The 23290-nt window shown below is 40.5% G+C and overlaps 1 protein-coding gene across 2 annotated transcripts in view; it reads left to right on the top strand.

Annotated features, from left to right (window-relative positions):
* Window positions 1-5411: 5411 nt before the first annotated feature.
* mast1a (microtubule associated serine/threonine kinase 1a) overlaps window positions 5412-23290 on the top strand; it is a 63273-nt gene continuing 45394 nt past the window's right edge. The window contains exons 1-2 of one of the 2 annotated variants that reach the window (XM_086119927.1): window positions 5412-5538; window positions 21338-21366. In XM_086119927.1, the coding sequence (XP_085976053.1) occupies window positions 5500-5538; window positions 21338-21366 (68 nt within the window). In that variant the 5' untranslated portion in view covers window positions 5412-5499. Of the gene's footprint in view, window positions 5539-21334; window positions 21367-23290 lie in introns of both variants that reach the window. The other variant, XM_086119926.1, reaches the window with a different exon arrangement.

Here is a 23290-nt window from a genome sequence, read left to right as displayed (position 1 = left end):
TTTGACGTACTGTGTACGCTGCATCCTCTGTCCACAAGGTGTCCCCATTCTCCAAAAATGATTTGGCCAGTGGCGTCACAACCACGTTAATAAATTCAGCCCCAGACTGAAAGAGAGGAGGGTCACCATTCTAGCTTTGCCAAAATACATTCAAAGTAGTTAGCCAAACATCCATTTTTCTATACCGCTTAGCTTCATTTGGGTTGCAGGTGAGCTGTGCCAAGCAACTAATAATGGACCCAATCGAAGGGCACATAGACAAGGATTAACACGATATAATTTAACCATAAAAAATCTCAAAGCCTAGTGCTGAGTTAGGAACCTGAAGCCTAGCAGTGTGAGGTAGATGTGCTAACCACTATTTCACCGTTATGCCCCGAGACAAGCCTCTCAATCAGTTATTTGATCTAGTTATCAAGCCTTTAGTTCACCCTGAATGATAATTCACCGCGACGTTTTGGACAATTGGACAACTGTTTGTGTACTGGCAACAGAAACTTTTCCCCCCAAAGTAACTAGTTCCAACTTAAATGACCTTTTTATCAAAACTAGCTGCGAATGGGTTGAAGGATGTCAGTCTAAATTGTCCCTTTCCTGTATAGATGGCTATATTCTTTTGTCCTGCATAATGTATTTCCATTGATGGTCACCTGTGCTCCCTTTTGAATGGTAAACCGTTTTTCAAAGATATCCAAGTAAAAATGTAATGAGATAGGAATCTTCCATTGTTTCATAAGAAGGGGAAACACAGCAAGTAAAACATTACTATATTATGTTATTATGACCCAGTTCAGCATAACGGCTATGTGGTGGAGGGAAAAGTGATGTTAATGATGTATCAGCCAGTAAGGAAGAACAAGTCAAACAAGAACAACTATTTCTGAGATATGGCAGTGGCGCTGATAAGTTTTCATTTACTGGATGTAAATGTGTCTAAAGTGTGTTTACATTTAGAAAAGTGCATTAGTAAAATGGAGTAATACCTAGCAATGGATGTAAATTATGTAAGGAGCAAATACATTTTCCAGTCAGTGTTTGAACCACTTACCGGTACCTTCAGAATGATGATATCGCCACAACTATCTGTCCATGTCAAGTCACACCACCCCAGTTTAAAAGCCACTTAACCCTTCATGCTGCTTATAGATCACTTGGGATGTTGAAGTCACCTTAGCTCACCTCTCCTCTGTATCTCTGACAGCTCTCTGCATGTATGACTGCTGATTGCATGTTGTTTTATTTAGAGGAGCTTCTCTGCAGAGAGCAGGCTTTTAGCACTGCTACGGTCTGACCCACTTGTACTTAAGATGGGAAGAAAGAGAGAGAGAAGGCAGAAGCATCGATGACTGGAGGCATGCGGATGAGAAAAGGGAGACGTCGAAAGGTATCCGTTTCTTGTCACACCAGAACATGCAATTCAGTTTAGTCTACTTGAAAATTATGATCTCGAATGGTTGCATCGAGTAATCTAATGCAGGTGCAATTGCCTATCAAGAAGTTTAATGGGCATTACAGATGATAATTTGTTTTGCATAGAAAATGCTTCGTTCCAACAACACAAAGCAAAAGTATCTGCTGTTTTCTTAATAGAATAGAGAAAAAAGGGTACGAGTCTCCTCCCACTCATATGAACTCGACAAACCCCGGCCTGTTTTCATGTACGATTTCCAGATTGAACAGTCCTGATGGATAGCTTGCCTCTGATTGAGCCGTTCAGAGCATTCAGCTTCAAGGGCATTGAGACTGAATTACATTGTTTCCGTGTGATTTTGCTATTAAGCAAGGAACCTCGTGAATAACAAACATCTCATGATACAATAAAAGAAAAACCATGCCAGCCATGACAGAACGCCAATGAATTGATCCCCTGCCTATACTCACGTTTGTACAAGAAAGGTGAACTCATACAACCTATAAATCAGCAAAATAATGCCTGCATGCTATTATTCTATTTTTCGTTTTATTGACACCCTCACACAGCCAATTTGAATGCAGGCCGAGGCACTTGAAGAGATGTGAGCTGACGTTGCATTTGTGAGACGGGCTTACCGTGTCAGGAAATGAGATCGTGCAAGCTGTAGACGTATTCCACATCCAAGCCCACATGCCGAGCTTTTGCTCAGGAGAGCTGACCCCACGTGACCTCCCTCGGGGTGTCTTTTCAAACGGGCTGACATCATTCCTGAAAGCTTTTGTCTGTGCCTGCTTTTGCCACCAGTGCCATGCTGGCCTTCCCGAATCACACAATTAATGAATGAGGGAAGAAAAATGCAAAATTCATGCGCTTTCATCAATTATTAAATGCTAATAACAAAAAGCGGCGTAATAGAAGAGTCCGACAAGCTGCTAACTGGGTCATGCTCGCGAACTGAATATTTCACCTGCAGCTCGCTATACACTAGGGCTGAACGATTTTGGAAAATAATCTCATTGTGATACCCCCCCCCCCCCCCCCCCAATTGCGATTGATATTTAGTATGCACTTGTATGTCCAAGGTCCTCTTCCAATGTACAGTATTTTTCGTAAAGGCTTCATGACTGTTTTTAATTTAAAGTCAAATTAGGAATACAGTATCTGGTTTTACTGGCCCATGACCCTGAGGATAAGATGACTCGAAAATGGATGGATGGTTTAACTTTTTCAACACAAACATTTAATAATTTGTCATATTTGGCAGAAAAAAAAATCTGTGATTTATCGGCTTGCTCATGAACCTTGAAATTCAAAGATTTCGGCAAGCAACATTGACCGAACATGAAAAGGTCTTAAAATGCACTAAAATTGGAAGCATTGAAAATTCAATACAAACAAAATAATGTATTTCCTTAAATATTTTCTGGCATCCTCCAATTCGTTTTCAAGTGCATCACCCACTTTGGACAAATAACCACCTCCCTCTAATAGACACCTCCTCTCCACCGCACAAGACAAAACAGGGTTATAACTGTAAATACATTCTGGTCATTGACACGATTGTTGCTGACCAAATCTGAACTCTCTTGCTAACTCAAACAGCTGCACCTCCAGATGCATGGAAACAGTCCTTCGGATAAATTCACGTGTGGAGTCTTGTGGTGTTGTATGAAATATAGTAAATGCCCTTCGCCCCCGCCACTTTTTGTAGGAATACAGCATACAATCATTTTAATGTATCATTTACAAAGATTTGCCTTTTAGCTTCCACATTTGATCCCCAAAGAGTCCAGATTTAAATCATAGAAAGCGATATGTTGGTCCTCCCCCGAAAGACAAAATGTTCGACAGAGACACGGCGATGGATTTTGCCCTAGCATAATCCTCCAGAGTAGTAAGCAGTTACTAATACACCGCCGTGTTGTTCCATTAAGAGTTGATTGGATGATCCCTTCACTTGTCATCAATAGAACCACAATGCGTTTGCGGGAAGTTTAGTTGATCCCTTCCCCGGAGTAGAATCTCATGTAATGTGTCTGTGGAGATGATGTTTCTTGATAAATTGCCACAGTGGCACAATGATTCAATGCTCGAGCTCGGTTATTAACCAAACAAAGTTCAGGTGTTCGAGCAGCCTTTTCCTGAGAGTTTGTGCAGTCACGTATTACAATTTACAGCAGAGAGCTTCCTCAGAATCAGAGGGATCTTGTCGTTTAAAAATAGTAAAGTGGAAATTCCATTGTAGTGTTTTGCTTTCTCTTTGACCTTTTTTTTTTTTTGTCTTTCCAATAAAATATTGTATAGGGGCTATGAGTCTAACTAAGGTATTCAGACTAATATTGCCTTTGTGAAATATGAATTAAACAGCAGCATTCACCCGTTTTTATCCACCTCAGGGGGCGGCCATTTTGCCACTTGCCGTCAACTGAAAATGACATCACAGTGCTTAAGAGCTCAGCTTGTGAATGTAATATGACCAGAAGCAGAAATCAGGTCAGTCGTGTTTGGTCGTTACCTGAGCCCTGAGGCACCGCGATGCCATTTTCAGTCGTCAGCAAGTGGCAATGCAAGGCAAAATGGCTGCCGCCTGACGGGTGGGTTTTGCTGCTTCACATTCCACAAATGCAATTTTAACTTTAATGCCATGATTTGACTAGTGGGATGCATGGAAACAAATTGTGAAGAAAATTTTGGACTTGACTTCCCCTTATACATATGCTATGAAACAAATGAAGACAATCATCGTTGATTAAGTGGAGAAAATATGGCACAAGAGTGACATTACAAACAACTGGACATCCTTCCAAAAGTGATGAAAAGGCGAGAGAGCTAGCCAGAGGGAAGGCCAATTGTCTGACAGCAACATTGACAGAGCTACCGGAATTTCTCTACTGGCTTTTTAGAACGTGTGACAGTCTCCAGTTTTCATTTTAGTTATGTGTTGTAGTGTAGGTGGGAAAGCAGAAGCCCTATGGACAAGGAGAAACACTTGAAATCTCTTAAATGCATGTGGTAAAATGTGTTTTGGTAACAGTAAAATGTGTTTTGGTAATAGGACTTATTAATAGTGGAATTGTTCTAGATAAAAGTCACTGCAGAGTATTCAGAAATTGCCAAAGCAAACAAAAGCACTGAAAACTGGCTTCCAGATCCAACATTGCAATTTCTGAAGTGTTATTGGGAGCGGTGCCCCACTTAATACAACTACATGTAATTTTAATCATTTGTGTCTTTGTCCGTACGTGACGCAAAAAAAGGCGAAGGACTTCCGTCGTTGTATTTTGTTGTACTGTAGGCTCCATTAGACTTTAATTCGCCACCTTTTAGCTCGATGCCTCGAGCTCACAAATATCGCATCAAATCGATCCATGCAATCGCATTCTTTGCTCAGCCACTTTGCAGGGGAGTGGCGGGGCGGCAGAGGGTCCCATGTGTGAACTCCATCCGTTCCCCACCCCTCCCTTCCTGATCCTCCGTGCGCAGCGTCTGTTCTCTGGGGAGTTAAACGTCACCGGGTAGTAGGAAGCGGTTGTTGTGGCGGAGATGAGGTTGAAGTAGAGCGGGCAGTGGAAGGACTGGAACACAATGACACGAAGCCGTGTGCGTGTGAGGAGCACTCGGACACATCCATTCTGCGTGGACGCTGCTTTCATACGGATCTGAAAGCTTCCGCAACGGCGTCGCCTTAATGTGCGCGATTACAGCGATGTGCCGTTGATCTGGCGTGATGATGGTGATGCATTCATGGAACTCCTGCACGGTGTCACTCCCGTGGATTTCTGGACCCGACACCGGAGGGGCTTATTTTACGAGCGTGTGTTTGTCACTTCATCGCTGCTTAACGTATGATTTATAGTGAATTGATTCAACCCCGTGGTACAGGATACTCTTTGTCATCGTGATATCCACTACATCGCTGGTAAATAATGACCACCCAGGCTTCGATTTCTAGCTAAATTGACTCGCAGCGCGTGTTGGGGAGGGGGGGGGGGGGGCGGGGGTCACGTGACATCTAGCGTGGTCTTGTGAACTCGTTTAAGAAAAGAAACTACAGGGGCTCGAGACACCCTCCAAGAGGGATCACCATGGACGATTCTGGCATCATTCGAAGAAGGCGGCTCCAGGTAGGAACTGTATTCTTTGTTAGTTCATGTTTAACCTCCACGTCATTTTTTTCTACTGTACTGTGCAATTGTGTGTGTTTTAACAACGCACGCGTTAGTCGTATTTAGCAACCTTAAAACCAATAACACCAACAATTCTTACTTTTGCCATCATTAACTTTCAGTGCGTATTGTATTGGCCCTTCACATTCATATGCTTCACAAAATGAGGGAAGATATCACACACACAAAACAGCAAAACAATATATTTTTCTCTACATGGGCCTGTTTCATGCTACTTATTTTTAACTTGTGTGCAAAATGACCAATAGATCACACCAAACCATATCTCTATTGGTTATCGCCGACTATGATGGGAAGGGAAGTGAAAATGTTCCAATTTGGCCCTGTTATCGGTCTACATGGATAGTGTTTGCACCGTTAGCTAGCTACGAATTACTACTAAAATATTTTATCCACTTTATTACAATGCATATACTACATCGCCTAGGGTTGCATGTAAAAAAGTACCCTTTTGTTAAACCCCCTTCCAACTATCAGTCAGTTTCACTACTTTGTCCTTGTACTGGACTTTGATAGGTCAACTTATTCCCTAACGATCAAACTGAACATTAACAACACAAATTAGAGATAAAAAGGGAAGCCACAATGCCCTCAGTGAGCTATTTGTTCCCCTTTTTTTCTTCTCCAAATTACTTTCACCACTGTGCTTATTGATAGCTCATTGACATGCACATTTAATTTGTTTGCACAAATCACATTTTCCACTACCAACTCAAGTTCATTGAACCATTAATCACCCAAAAAAAGTTTTGTAAGGCTTCACAGGCCACAGATCACAAAAAAAATCAATGACATCCACTCGGTCTAAACCTCCTATCTGGGCAAGGAAACCCCTATTTAGAGGGGGAAAAACGGAACCTTGTCAAGAGGTCATAGATGAAGGGAACCTCCTTACAAGATGAAAATGCTGCAATGGATGTTGAGTGGGCGACATTTATTACATGATCCGATGCGGTACAATAGTTTTAGTTTTTCATTGATTACAACATGTCAGGAAAGTCACATTCTCAGATTGACAAATTTAGGAATTACACTAAAATCTAATCACGTGGGGACACACGTAGTGAGATCGATTTATTGATAGTTCTTTCGATAATGCGGTCCAGATTGTGAAGAAGGCAAAAGAACATCATGTCAATTAGTGCTGACATGGGAAAGCGTCTATGGAAATAAAGACTTGTCCACATATAGTAGACCACTGCTGTAGCTCAGTACAATACTGACATTAAAACAAGCTTACAGTGTTGAGAAAGAAATTATCCTCTTCCATTAAAAAAATGTGTGCGTGTGTGTGTGTATATATATATATACACAGTATATATAATGTGTGTGTGTGTGTGTGTGTGTGTGTGTGTGTGTTCAAAAGCAAAATCAAGAGAATGCTTGGAGTTGCATTGTGTTTAAGTGTTCCTTTTTGGGGGGTGGGGGGGGGGGCAAAAAAAGAAACAACTGTGAGCAATTGACGTCCACCCTCAAAATGTTCATAATTGAAGCCATACATACAACAAACCATGAACCCAGAATACTTGATTGTCATTTAAAAGCCATCTCACTTCACCCTTCAACTGAACTCATCTTCATGGCTTTATCTGATTTGATTTTGAAACAAGTGCACATGTGGCGAAGACTCACAGTAGCAACCCTTGCTCAACTGAGCTCCTCCCGAATATGCTTGTCTCTCCGTCAAATTGGATCACTTCAACATCTCCGATATTCTTGGACCAACTGAACAACTATACTATTTAGACAGAGCCTTGGCGCCATTTTGTGGCAACTTAGATTATTTCAGAAAGAGCACAAAAGCACAAATATGTCAGCTTGCAGCGAATAACCAATAATTTAGTGGTATGGCTGGCTATTTGCATGACCACCTAAAAATTCAGTTCACATAAAAATGGATAATTCTGAATGAAGACCTTTTATTTATAGTGACACACATGATGATTTACCGGTGTGTCAAACCACCACGTTGCGAGTATCGGTGGCTGGTATTGGCAGCCTTCACGAAGAGCTGATACCGTGGTCAGAATCAGCCAGTTACTGATACCTGTTATTGCGACTTGCCCATCCCTAGTAAAGAGCTCTCGTTCCACTCATACTTTATGCTCTCCATTCATATACAACTACAGTGGTGGTCCAACAGAGGCAACAGAAGCTGATTTTGTATGTAAGTGGGACCACACCGTAGTCTATTGCGAATCTACGCACCAGGCCATAACACAGTAGTTACAGTCATATTTTCAGTAAGTGATTGTGTTAAAAACAAGGCCTTGAGTTAAAAAAAAAAAACTACATGAAAAACAGTAGTTTAGGATGATGACTTATCGCGCGTTTTTGTACCGCATGACCACGCATTCTTACGGCCCAACACAAACTAGTGCATTGCGCACTGTTAGTAGCATCTCAATCTCATATGTCGGGACCATTGTAAACCAAGGGCGCCTGTAATCAATTAATGACTGTTAATTTTCCCCACTGTCAATCTTGTTGCCATCCCTAGAAGCATGTTAGTTTATTTTGGGGGAAATAGTGTAAGTACATGATGTCGATTTAGCTTATCACGTTATTGCATGTTGCATCGTTAATGGTTTCTAGGTTTTCTAATCCAACCCGATGGCTTTAGCGGCTTAGTAACGCTCAACAAAATGGCCGTTGGCCACCCTCGTTTACAATTAAGGCCAATTTCCGAGCACATCCGTTTTCCAAGTTGTGACCGAAGGCAGCGCTGTCGAGCAGAGTGGGTGGCAAAGCTCTGGTACGAGTTTCAGATGTACATTAAGCCGACTTGAGCCTCAAGCGCCGAAAGCAGCTTAGTCCACATCTTGTGAATGAAGTCAGTTGGTCGATATCTCGTACGCCGGTGACTCGCGGCAAACACCGCGGTGAGATTCCTTCAAGGTTTTCCTCTGCCGTGAAATTAATCTCGTAAGGCAACGAGTGACGGCCACTTAGCTGCCTCAACATGTACTAATTTACAATTAAAGCACTCGACTGCGCTTCGTGCCATCTGCTGCACAAGACTGCTCATCATTTATGAAATATAGACACGCCGAATTGGACGACTTCCTGTGCAAATGTTGCCCGGTTGATCATTAGTCGATCCGACTGTAGGTTGGATAAAAGAACACAAAATCAAAAATGTATGAATACATGACGCGAGGTCTAGTTCACGCATGTCCACTCTTTGAAATTTGCTTGATTTGCGTACCTCTTATGCAGGAAAATGCGACACGTGCAAATCGAAGCCAACCCCAGAATCTTAATGCGTCTCAAGGTTGTGGGCAGAGAATAACTGCTGTCAGACGCACACGAACCCGAGCACTCACAACGTCATTGGTATGAAGCAGCATTAGGGCGACCAGGAAAACATGAAAAAAATAATACTGTGGGAATGAAGTCATAGCATGACAATAGTATGTTGAGATTTTACAAGAGGGTCTATGGACGGAAATGAAATCAGAGAATAACGTGTGGTAAGATGTGAATCAAGGCAGCATTTGTGATTTCTTGAGAATGGATCCTGTCGACACTGCGATATTTTGCGAAAAGTCAGAAGTTAACAAGAAAAAAGTCGGAATTGATGAGACTAAAGTTGCAATATCAAAAGCATGCCCCTGTGTTAAAAGAAATACCTTGTAGGGCACAGGTATCAAAGTCAAGGCCCAGGGGCCAGATCTGGCCACATCATTTTGTATGGCCTGCGAAAGCAAATCAAAGATGTGAACTTTCACGATGCTTGCTAAAATCTCGACCAAAATTTCAAATTCTCATTTGTAATAAATAAGAGTGATACCGTAAGCATTTTCTTGTTACCAAACCCCTCATTACAGTCACTTAAACGATAGTTGAATAAACCGTGATTCTTGACTTCTTTATGTGGTTTCAGTCATAACGGCCCTCCAAGGGAAACTGTAACTAAAATCAGGCCCGCGACAGAAATGAGTGTAGGATGTTGTGAAGTTACGTAGTTGAAATGAATGTTGTTGGTTTTGTTTTTTTTGTTTTCATACCATCTGTGTGAACAGTTAGTGGAAACGTGTTTTAACCCTTTTAGGGACAACAGTTACTACAGTGGACAGCTGGGGTGCATGAAAGGGTTCATGTTAAAAAGAAACATAAACAATAGTCGTAATAATATGAGAAAGAAATCATACCATAATCAAGACGCCATCATGAGAATAATGTCTTGATTTCAAAAGAAATAACATTTGTGTGTGGAAAAATAAGTCGTTTTTTTTTCTCATAATGTAATGATTTTATTCTTTGTCATGTTCCTTTTCCCCTTTTGATTGTTGCTCCCCTTCCTTCATACATGAGTGAGTCAAGCTATGCTTTTTGCTTTAATGAGCTTGTGTACCTACTCAATTTTACTGTACTCTGACTGCTGCGTGAGTGTGTTGATGCCCATACGTGCGATGTGAAATGGAGCCCCCCCACTCCCTCGCCACCACTGAAGTGGTCGATATCAATATCGGAGACAGAGGAGGTCTAAATGTTGAGGATGTGGCACGGTTGTCAGGCCCATTAGCAGGAATAATGGTGGCCTAAGAGCGCCGTGTACCCCCCCGGGGAGGAAGCAGAAGGGCGGCCTAAAAAGCCGGGCGGGAGAGAAGAAGTAGCTGTGGGCTCCGGTAGATCCCATTTAAAGTGGCTTTTCTAATATCAGGATAAGGAGTGCGGTCAATGTTAACGTAAGGAAACGGGGGGCAAATTGTGTCGATCAAGTGTCGACTTTTCACATAGCAGACGGGCAGAATTTTCGATATGAGGGTAATGTTTCACATATGGCTTCTCTAAAGTGGTCTTTATTACGCCTGGTCCTGCCCGTCGAGGCAGTATTTCGGGTTTCTCAGGTTACGACAGTCCTAACATAGCGGTTCCGAGGAATGGTGCGCAATGAACCGAAGCGTAAGAATTCATCAGTTACCTCACGTTACCACCATACTTTGGTTTTATTTTGTTTGGTTTATATTTGTGGCCAAGAACTCACTTTCATCGTCATCGTTATTGTTATCAACTGTTTCCCCAAAACTTTCTGTAACTCCTCCATTAGCCTCGGTTAATGATGGACTACAACTTGCGTCTAAAACAACAATAAAATCAAAAGACGAACATCTGATTTCGAAGTGGTGTGGTGTAGTTCTACTTCTATTCATATAGCCCGCTAAAAGTTAGTTTGTAAGTGCGTATTTGCACATAAAAAAAAATCATACTTAATTCAAATGCAATGCGAAGGCTGAATACCCCAAACAAAACATTTTTTTTAACTTTTAGTTTTTTACTTTTATTTTAAACTGATTTTTATTGAATTATATTTCTTTATTTTAAGTCATTTTATCATGTGTTCTATACAAATTATATATTTTATAAACCCATGGAAAAAGATATAATCAAACATTTCCTCTAATTTCATGTAGTTTTTGGGAAAAATGCTATATTGAGCTATGTGGGGTTACAAGAAGGAAGTTGTTTTGTTGACACCATATATCTATTGTTTTTTTGTTTTGTTTTGTTTTTTTGGTCACTCATTTACACTATAGAAATATAGTAAATCCCCAACCTTTTTCACTTTCATCACAAGGAAGGGAAAATAAATTTAGCCCAATGATCATTACGTGTGTACCCCACTTAAGACTAACTTTTCGTGTGTCTGGTGTCTGGCTTGGGCGTCGTACTTCCCTCCTTTAAAATGAGATTCAAGTTGTTCGGTATTCAGATGAGATTATTTCCAACTCTACGACCGAAGTCAAGGTTATTGTGCCATCAGTTATGGCAGGTGTCAGGAGCCCGCTTAATACACTGCTCTCTCGCTCACACACGCAAATCACTGCCCGTGCCTCATCGCTGTCAGGGGTATGGAGGACACCTTATGCACACACACACATACACAATGAGAGTAATTTGTCCAATATTTTGTTCCGGGCAGTGTGCCCATTTTCAATATGCTAAGCACACGGGGATAAGAGTCACTCCAGAAGAGACAGCTCACTTCTGTCACTTACTGCTTTGTTCGGCTTCATCAAGACGCACTGTAAACAACACTCGGACATCATCTGTGAGTTTGGAGACATCATTTCTGCTTCCTGGTGCAGTCCAAATCAATTGAAGACTCGAATACCCTGTTGATCATTGCACTGTTTGCTGCAGTTTGTTTTCATTGTCCTCTTGAAGAAGGACCACGTTTGCCGTGGGTTGTTTGCATGTCCTGTTCCAACCGATGCATTCAGAGGGGCGCGGTTTTCTGAGTTACAAGTGGATAAACAAGAGCCTCAAATTGAGGCGAGCAGACACAAGTCAGAGTGAGCTATTGGAGGGTGGAAAAATAACTATGAAATAAGAACCTTGATATACATACATGGGAGATGTACTGCATATGAGCAAAAATTCTGATTATATCCTCATTATAATTGTTTGTTTGTTTGTTTGTTTATTGAACATAAAACATATATACAGTAATAATTTGACAGAAAATAAGGTAGATAAAAAAAGAAATCAATCTTCAAGGCAAAGAAGCAGAACATACCCCCCCCCCCCAAAAAAATATTAAAAGCTGGAGTATGTAGCTACCAAGATTTGAATTTCATTTTCGAATTTATGGTCAAGAGCAGGGATGTCAAATTCATTTTTGTCATGGGCCACATTTGTAGTTACGGTTTTGGGAAACCATATAAAGGATTATACACCTTCACATACATGTTTTACATACACAGCGCATAACAAATTGATAGATAACTAGTGTTAAAATCAGAAGCCAAGAATAATGACTGTTATTGTGGCTTACATATGACAACTTGAGATTTTGCTTCAGACTTTAGCGAGCATTATGGAATTTTTCCTTGACTTTGACACCTGTGGTCTAAAAGGTTTGCATGCAAATATTAGCTGTAATCATGACTTCACTATTGCATGAAGTAATATAGGTTGGCTCAATTTCCACTTAGGTACGGTTAGGAACCAAACTCCGCCATAGACCAAAGACCACCTGTTCATGTTCGTCAGCAGTGTGAATGACTACAGTGATCCCTCGCTACTTCACGGTTCGTTTATCGCGGGTTCAGTGCATCGCGGATTTTTTCAAACATATAAAAAATATTTTTACCTGTTTATGTTAATTGGACGCTACTTGGCGGATTTTCGTTTATCGCGGGTGGCTTTGGTCCCCATTAACCGCGATAAACGAGGGATTACTGTATTCGCAATCCAGCTTTGCAAGTAGACAATTGACTTTTCAATAAAAGCTTTGTACGACTTTAGGTGGATGTCTCATTTTCATGCCGAACTCACAAGCATAAGTAGGTAGTAGTTGGATTCTGTACAGTATGATTACGTTTCCAATTTCCACAACTTTTTCAAGGATACTAAAATTAGTGAGCTGCACTGTGCCCATGTTTGAGCTCTTTTCCTTTTGGCTACCATCCAGAATAGGCAAAAAAAAGAAAACTGGTGGCATTAGACACAGTCGAGAATAAAGAACACCAAACGTTTCATTGTTGTTTTGTTTGTCATGGCTGCCTTTATTTTGTAGATAGGTTACTTGGTTTTGCAATGCTTGCATAACTAATACTGTTCAAGGTTTGTACTTTGTATTAAAAACAAATCCAATGGGAAGGTACCAAATGCCCTGGCCGAACATCCTCTGAACACTCTGAGAAGAGTCAACGCTTAAAAGTAAATCTTGACCTCCACTGGACCAAAGTGAAGCATTCTCAGTGTGACATTTGCCTTGCAATCGGCCGTCACTTTATTGGCAGCAGAAACAGAACAGGAGCTTTGATTCCGCCCAAAGCGCCGGCACAAATAGCCCTTTTTTTTTCTCCCCTCCAAATTCCAGTATTGTTCATTCCCTCCTTGGAATAATATAAACTAATTAAAAAAATAAACACATGCTCCAGCCTTCTGTCATCAGTTAAACAGAGAAAGTTGTTAAATATTTGAACGTTTTTGAAGGGCCCTCTTGCAACATCGCAAGGCGACCGAAGCGCAAATTAATTATTTGTAGTTGTTACACGGAAGCCGTGCATAATGCATTCATTTTCCCAAAGATGTCGTTGCGTGTATGCTTCTGTGACTTTGTCTGCAAACTCACACACACACGTACAAAAAAAAAGTCATTTTTCTTAGATTATTTTGTCTAAACTGGAACAAACAGCTCCTTCTTTGTACTCATGACCAGATTTATTTTAATCAGATTTTTCCACATGAGATCTTTGATTGTCACCATGTCTCGCTAAATGGCCACTGAAACAGAGAAATACCTCCTTCCTCTTTTTATACTCCAAGGAAATAAAAACATTTCTGTACACTCCACCCAGGTTTGCACACCACAAGTGTGTAGGCTGCTCGCTGACAGCTACTGTAACCGTAGTTTTATAACTGGAGTGCCACAAATCCAAACAAGCTGAATGCTCCAAAATATAATACAGTACCGGTATTGTATTTTTTAATTTTTTAAAACAAACCAAAAAAAGAGAGAAATATTTTCGGTAAAAATATTGGGGGGGGGATATTTGAGGACAGATATATAAATATTAAAAAATGAATAGACAATCAACAAAGAGGGAGGAAATGAATATTAATTTAAGATCAACTGAATATTCATTGAGTGTTGAGTATTCATTGAATATCAACTAAATGAGCCAGCTGCAAAAGTAGTCGTAGCTCCAGGTACCTAACCAAAAAAAGCACAGTGCTTTTTGCGATGCGAGCTGTAATGCATTCGTTTTTTGTTAGTTTTTATTTGCTGAAGATTTCGTATATTTGAATACAAACATGGAGCAGCACACGTAGACATACACAATGAAAATACTCACAGGTATACTGTATATTATTTATCATTTATGAAATATGACTGATTAATTTTGGCATTTTACTGAATCACAGTACGTAGTAGTAGAACATAGGGGTGTCCCGACACACCTTTTTCACTTCCGATATGATACCGTTATTGCACCCTGCAGTACTGTCCGATACCGATAACGATATAATATCAGCAGGAATTCTGCACGCTTTTACATTATTTTTTGTATGAAATGCTTGAAGAGACTTGGTCAAGTCGTACTATGGAAACGATGACTCGTCAGCATCAGAAGTATGAGAACATGACCCATTTATTCAATACTGCTAAACAGAAGAACAGCAGCAGAGTCTGGAATGGACTGCTTGTATATAAGTGCTGATATCGGAGATTTTATCGAATATAACCTGATATGTTTTTTTTCCCTCTGATATCGGATCGATATCCAATATCAGGATACATTCGATCGATATCCAATATCAATATCAAATCAGGACACCCCTCACAGAAGAAGAAGCCAATTCTTCTTTTGCGTAATGATGACTGCGTTTCCTGCCTCCTGGTTGCCAAGGCAGGCACACCAGAAGGGACAGCACAATTAAATGATTTGCAGCATTAAATCATGATAAAAAAGAAGTTTAATTCTTAAATTCTATGAAATGATATCATTGTTATATGCTTTTTCACCCTTCCATGCACCCTGTAACCTGATAACATGATAAGCTATCCATTGCAGTAACCGCTGTCCCTGAAAGGGTTAATAAAATAGGATATTATAGTGTGCTATTTTTCCTAATTAAAAAAAACACACAAAAATGTTTGGGTTATTATCAGGGAGGCTGGAACAGATTCATCGAACCACTGTAATAATATACTGTATATCGTTTTATAATGCATTGTCACATTTGCATGCAGTTTTTCCCCTCTTTTTGTTCAAAACAAGATCATTTTGTTCGAAGAGTTGATTTCGCTCTTGGACTTGCCAATGTTGTCATTGTCCAGTGAACTGAAAGGAGACACAATATGGCAACATCACATACAGTAGCTGCCTACTGGGTGCCCATAAAGAGAGGGAGCAGGTGTTGGGGTTTCGTCCATTAACTACTCCTTGACACCCCAGATCCAAACGCGCATGCACAAACACACGTTTGCACTACACATGCTGTCTGAGTCACTCTGGCCAAGCTTACTTCCTCTTGATGATGTAATTCATTAGCCATTCCAGCAAAAGCACCCCATGATGGGTGAAGTCATTCTCATGAAAAAAAAAGATATATATAAGTGATCACATTCCCACAAGAGCACCATCACACAGGTAGCGACATCCCATCTGTCATCAGTCAAACTGTAGACTTGTGAGGATGTTATAATATTTAAAGAAAGCTATTGACTTGTAACTAGTCCGTGGTTTACCTTAACATGTTTAAATGATGTAAAGAAAAGATCATTTTAATCTGTTGTAATGAAAACAAAGAAAGTAAAGAGTGTATATACGAGTCCTTGCTTGTTCGTCAATATTACAGAAAATAGACGATCCAGGATTGTCATGGCAATGAGTCGAAGCTATTTTGAACCTGTGATACTGAACATTGTTGCTTTAAATCAATTCTCAGACATGTAAAACATCAGCTCATCCTATACGTTTTTTGGTGCCTTCAAATAAAGATTTTCCAATTTTTATTTTTATTTTGGGAACGTGTTGACAGAGCTGCTAATCTTATTAGAAGACTGTGCCATACAAATGACGTTAAAGGTCAGATGTCTACATATTGATCTGCTGACGTCAACATCATTGACACGTTCTCAGTTTGTGTCCATAAGCCTTCTGGCTGTGTTTGTTTATTTGACATTGTGTCATAATTTCAATGTAATTGATGGAGAGGAAATCACTGGCTGTCATTAGATGTCACAATCTTCTATTTTATTTATCTATATATCCTTTCCTAACCTATTTATTTATTTATTAAAATAAATACAATGCACTGAAGCGCAGACAGCATATGATCAATAATACAGAGTTAGAGGCGACAACAAATGTGTTCCGCTAAGCATAAATTTGCATTGGAGAAATTGTTACAAAGTCCAAAAGTACAAATCGTTAACGTTTACCTGGAATCTGGCCCCAGCTTTCCTATGTGGAGTTTGCGTGTTCTCCCTGTGCCTGCGTGGGTATTCTCCGGGTTCTCCGGTTTCCTCCCACATTCCAAAAACGTGTGGCAGATTAATAGAACACTCTAAATTGTAAACCTTGGAAGAGAAGGTGAAAAATATTTATTTTTTTGTGTGTGATTACAATGGTACCTGTACTTACGAACGTCTCTTCATACGAAATTTTGAAGTTACAAAACGTCTCAACAGGAAAATATTGCCTCTAGTTACGAAATAAATGTCAAGCTTTGAAAGGTAAAAATGCAGTATGGGCTTGTACTCGCAGCTCCGAGGCAATCGTTCACTATGCTGATGTTTGCCTTGGACACTTTTGAAGGATTGTTAAAAGCCAACAGAATCAAAACGCCAGGCAAAAACCACTTCTGAGCGAGAATTTGGACTAAAGAGGGCAAAAAACGATGACGAAGCCGTTAAAATGTAAATGACTATCATTTTTATTCTTTATTCTTTGTTTTTTTTATATTATGCACAACTCTCATTTATTGTGCGGTAATCTAATTGTAATGTGTATTTGTTACATATTTTGATGCATTTTTATGCTTTACGAAACATTTATGTCTGAATTTTGGGTGGGGGGGGGGCTTGGAACGGATTAGGGCATTTACATGGAAAACACGTCTCTACTTACATAATTTTCTTGTTAAGAAATTTATTCCAGAACCACTTCATTTCGTAAATAGAGGTACCACTATACCTCAGTCCTTAGAAATAGGTTTGATGCTAATCATCTGTTCGGCTTTCAGCCTTTAGCTTTGCAAACTATTTCTGATTGAAATTTTTATTAATGATCACTGTAGACTGCTGTTATTTAAGGTCAAGGTGTAGGAGGGTGGGGGGAGGCGGCTGTTGTGTCGTGGTGCCAAACTGAAACTGGTTGAGTTTGGTTTTGCAGGCGCGTGGTGAGACTGTTTTGATGTGAGAGCTCCGGCTGTCAAGTCATGTTTCATCAGCTCGCCTTTGTTGCTGCTTTTGGGACGCTTATGTTTGTGTTACAAAGACAAAGGGTTTGACGCAGAGGAGGAAAATGAATTGAGCACAGCCCAAATGATTAGACGGGGAGAGTGTTTACTTTTGGGACGTCATTAGTTGTCTCACAGTTGTTGATTTTCAACATCTGACCTTAATGTTGCGAACGTGAGCAACCTTATTGGATAATCTGACAAGAGATATGTAAGACAATCTCTCCAACGCTGAGTCTAATAGACTCAAATTGGCAACGAATGGTGCAACGAGCACAGCGGAGTGGGTGCATCCCACTTGATCTTAATCACATCACCGTTCTCGCTGCTGTGTCCCGTCGTCATAAAATGAGCAGAAACCGTTTTAAAATTGACTTTTGCTTCGCTCGACCTGCCGTTTCCTGTCACTCAGAAAGCCCCCCGAGCATTGACGAGATCGGCTGTTGCGCCGCTCATTGGATTAGCGGTGTAATCACAAACCTGGCCATGGCGGATTCACAGTCAACATTACAACCGAGATGAATTTACTTATATTTGAGATGGTGATCTGCCTATAAGGGGCACTAGTCCTCGTCTGAAATGATCGATTAGTCCAGTTTTAAGAAAAGATCTGCTAAGAAGTGAAATATAATAATTGTCCAAATCTCATTCAAAATCACTTCCTATCCATTTTATAGTGCCACATACGGTAATCCATCGCTATAACACGGTTCATTTTCTTTTTTTATATATTCCTTTTTTTTTTTTTTTACAGTGCATTTTGTTTTGCATGCTGATTGGCTAAGTGACAGTAGCGTATTGTCAACAGTCTCCGCACCTCATCGCTGTACAGTTTGTCAAATTTTCTCCATGACAAAACCCACAATGTCGACGCAGTGTTCTGTCCACTCTTTCTAAAAAGTGTCAGTTGATTGTAAAAAATAAAATAAAATAAAGTTTATATACATACTGTATATATATATATATATATATATATATATATATATATATATATATATATATATAAGAAAGCCTATGACTCGATGCCACATACATGGATCACTGAATGCTTGGAGTTGTATAAGGTGAACAGGACCCTAAGAGCCTTCGTTGCGAACTCGATGAGGATGTGGAAAACCACACTTGAAGCCAATGGCAAGCCACTTACCCAAGTGTCCATCAAATGTGGCATATACCAAGGTGATGCACTCTCCCCACTGCTGTTCTGCATAGGACTGAACCCCCTAAGCCAAGTAATCACCAAGACAGGCTATGGATACCGCCTCAGAAATGGAGCTACAATCAGTCACCTCCTCTACATGGATGACATAAAGCTGTATGCTAAGAGCGAAAGGGACATAGATTCCCTGATCCACACAACCAGGATCTACAGCAGCGACATCGGGATGTCATTCGGGCTTGAGAAATGTAGTCGGATGGTGACTAAGAGAGGAAAGGTAGTCCGCACTGAAGGGGTCTCACTCCCTGAAGGAACAATAGCAGACATTGAGGACAGCTACAAGTACCTCGGTATACCACAAGCCAATGGCAATCTCGAACTGGCAACAAGGAAAGCGGCTACGGCCAAATACCTCCAGTGAGTGAGGCAAGTCCTAAGAAGCCAGTTCAATGGCAAGAATAAGACCCGGGCAATAAACAGCTATGCCCTGCCAGTGATCAGATACCCTGCAGGAATAATAAGGTGGCCAAAGGAAGAGATTCAGACCACGGACGTTAAGACCCGAAAGCTCCTAGCCATGCATGGAGGGTTCCATTCCAAATCCAGCACCCTGAGACTGTACGCAAGCCGAAAGGAAGGAGGCAAGGAGAAGGCTCCAACGGATGACGTACTCAGAGAATGTCTCAGACAATGGGGAACAGAGGATGAGGCGCTGGAAGAGGGACCATCATGGGAGGACAAGCCCCTACACGGGATGTACCACCGGACCATAACTGAAGTGGCTGATCTCAAGAAGTCCTATCAGTGGCTAGAGGGGGCTGGCCTGAAGGACAGCACAGAGGCACTCATCCTGGCTGCTCAGGAGCAGGCCCTGAGCACCAGAGCCATTGAGGCCCAGATATACCACACCAGACAAGATCCAAGGTGTAGGTTGTGCAAAGAGGCACCTGAGACGATCCAACACATAACTGCCGGGTGTAAGATGCTGGCAGAGAAAGCCTACATGGAACGCCATAACCAGGTGGCTGGCATAGTCTACCGAAACATCTGTGCGGAGTATGGACTGGAAACCTCAAGGTCAAAATCTGAAACACCTCCAAAGGTGGTGGAAAATGACCGAGCGAAGATCCTGTGGGACTTCCAGATACAGACTGACAAGATGGTAATGGCGAACCAACCAGATATCGTGATCATAGATAAAGGGCAGAGGAAAGCCGTTGTAGTGGATGTAGCGGTCCCAAGTGATGGAAACATCAGAAAGAAAGAACACGAGAAACTCGAGAAATACCAAGTGCTCAGAGAGGAGTTGGAGAGAGCCTGGAAGGTAAAGGTGACAGTCGTGCCTGTGGTGGTCGGAGCACTCGGGGCAGTGACCCCCAAACTAGATGAGTGGTTGCAACAGATCACCGGGAACAACATCGGACATCTCAGTCCAGAAATGTGCAGTGCTGGGAACAGCAAGGATACTGCGCAGAACCCTCAAGCTTCCTGGCCTCTGGTAGAGGACCCAAGCTGAATGAGGGACGGACACCACCCGAGGGGTGAGACAAGGATTTTTTTTTATATACAGTATATATATATATATATATATATATATATATATATATATACACACACACACACGAAATACTTGTTAAAAAAATGAAGATTACTACTTAATGGATTTTACTTATCACGGGTTCTTTTTGGAACGTAACCCCCGCAATAAATGAGGGATCACCTGAAAGTAAGTTTGCCATTCTATAATACATTTTGTAGTTCGACTGTGTCGTGAGTATAGGTTGCCCCCTGCGATGGATATAAAAATCTACACACCCCTGTTGAATTGCTGTTTTTGTGATGTATAAAAATGAGACCAAGATAAATACTAATCTTTTTTATACCTTTTCCACCATTAGTGTGACTTATTAACCGTATATTTGAGAGTGTGGACGTAAAAATAAACAACTGCGATAAACAACTCATGAGTTGTGTGAGTCAATTCAGGGATACCTCCATATACATGGAGGTGGGGTGGAGACAATCGCAATAATTTGATGGAGAGACATCAGGGCAGGAAGTAAAGCTTGAAAGAGAGATGAAAAAAATTCTACAAAATATAAGCACGCCTGAAAACATTTAAGACATGAGTGAAAACTAAAAACATAAACAATGAGACATCAGTTTGCCTCCTGGATTCTAAACCAGGCATGTTCAGTTTAATTTAAAAAAAAAGTCCATAGCTGTGAAATTGAGTGTGAATAGTTGTTTGTCTGTGTGTGCCCTGTGATTGGCTGGTGACCAGGAAGTCAGCTGGGATAGGCTTTAGCTCCGCCCTATGTATTCCATAAACCACATGCACTATTATAGTTTAAAGGTGAACACTTTCAGGAAAAAAAAAAAGAGGGAAAAAAAGTTCCAATTAGAAACTCCCTCATTTTTCAAATAGTTAAATATTAGACTATACGGTATGGTAATTATGTTGCGAGAAATTGCTTGAAACCACTTCAAGCCTGTAAATGAGCTGCTGCTCTTTTTGAATAAATGAATGCAGTGTTTTTATGCACTCATTAGCACACGGAAAATTTTCAATCATGCCCATGTCGCCAGTAGCATTTTTTTTATGTATGTGTGACAAGTCTAATGTGCATCCTTTTTTCTCTTTTTTGCCAGAAGGATCTTCCACTGCCACGGAAGAGTAGCAGGTATGTTCTTGCTTTGTATATATATATATATATATATTTTTTTTGTCATTGCACATGATGATATCGCTTTTCATTATATTTCACTTGCCATTTTCTGCATTGCATGGGTATTTCAATTCAAGAGTAGACAAACTGGAGGAGGCTTGGCCTGCTTTATTGAGATGTTATTGAATGAAGGACCACAAGGACCTTGAGCAACTTGGGGCCCCGTTGTGTAATTTGAGAGTTCATTATTCGCTGTGCTGGTCATTTTGTACACCTTGTATTGGTTAACTCGCAAATATCTCAGTCGAATTTAATATTTGAGTGATAAAATCATTGCACATACGTAGGATAATTATGGACAATCCTTGTGATTTTGCTTCAGAACACAAATCAACATCTCTGACATTTTGGCAGTTTAAATATCCCAATTATTTAAATTCCAAACACCATGATGACTAATCTTTTAGAGCCAAGGAGAGAAAATGAGCCAAAATGTTTGGAGAGCAGTGAGGGATATGTGATTTACAGTATACTAGCGCACTTTTTTTTCTTTTTTTTTTTAATGAAAGGATTAACCAACTTTCCCTCGAAATGTCACATTTAAAGCCAGAGATTAACATTCGACGATAGCTTCGCAAAGCCGGATAACAGTGATAGAGACGTCGTCTCTACACAGGTGGATTTTGTCATGTGAATTCCCGGAATCCTTTTTTGCTCCATTTCCAGACTGAAAGGATCCTGACAAAGATGATTAAATGCCTCCCAAAAGACACATGGGAAAAATGAGGATGAGCATCATACTAGAATTAACATAATAACATTGGCTGTAAGTTTAAGTTTTTTTGTTTTTTTTTAATAATGACTTTGTCAAGTCATCCATCCATCCATCCATAGTGGATCTAAAAGTCTACACACCCCTATTTGAATGTTTTTGTGGTATAAAATAAAAGACACCAAGATGGATAATTTCAAAACGTTTTCCACAATTAATGTGACCTATAATCCACCCCCACCCACCCCATCATGTAGGCAAGTAAACTATAAGCAACTAAGGTCATTTTGGGATGTGGCTGTGTTGTTCAAAATGAACTAATCATATTCAAACTCACAGTCAGTGCACATCAGCCACCATTTAAAGTGCCTCCAATTAACTTACCCCAAGTGAAAGTTCTAGTCGGCTTTTCCTGTTTACCAGCCCATCCAACCAACCATCCATCCATAATTTTCAACTCAACTCAACTTTATTTATATAGTGTACAGTGCTTTCAGAATAGCTGCAGCTTTATGCAAAACACAAATAATAATAATAATAAAGGCACTTTGCATACAGGAGGCACAGAATTGTATTCCTTCTTGTTCCACAGCCAACAGTTAAGACATGCAAGCTTGGAGTCTCAACTGACTAATATAAGGGCGCCGGGATCATAGGTGTCCCGATCACAGCGTCTGTGACGTCACTCAGGTCTGCTACAAGCTGAGTTTGTAAGAAAACCAGCAAGATTGTAGTTTTCTAACAACCAATATATTTATCTGTTGGTGAGTAACACAAATATAGAAAGGAAAAAAATTACATTCATTCATACCGCCATCCATTTATACATACGTACTGCATAGTTAAAGAAAGGAATGCTCAGCACAGTTTCGTGTTAATGTCAAGAGAGCAAAAAAAAAGATGTCAAGACATCATGTCATGAGCACGTCGCTGACCTGTTTTGGGTGGTTGGTCATGTGACTTTCCACATCGAGCGGAATTCACTCTTGACAGTGAAGTTGTCACCTTCATTTCCGTTGACAGCAGGAGGTGATATTGCTCAACATTTTGGCTCCCTGAGACTGATGAAAACTGAGAAACGATTCCATTTAATTCTCATTCCATGAATGTAGTATTCATCAGAATAATGTGTTTGACTGGTACGTGTTTCTTGCCTCCTGAAAAATT

The sequence above is a fragment of the Hippocampus guttulatus genome, chromosome 9, assembly GCF_054856545.1.
Source record: "Hippocampus guttulatus isolate MCC_2025c chromosome 9, RoL_Hgut_1.0, whole genome shotgun sequence".
NCBI lineage: Eukaryota > Metazoa > Chordata > Actinopteri > Syngnathiformes > Syngnathidae > Hippocampus > Hippocampus guttulatus.
Note: the sequence above shows the minus strand (reverse complement) of the source record. Positions and strands in the feature narration are given on the sequence as shown.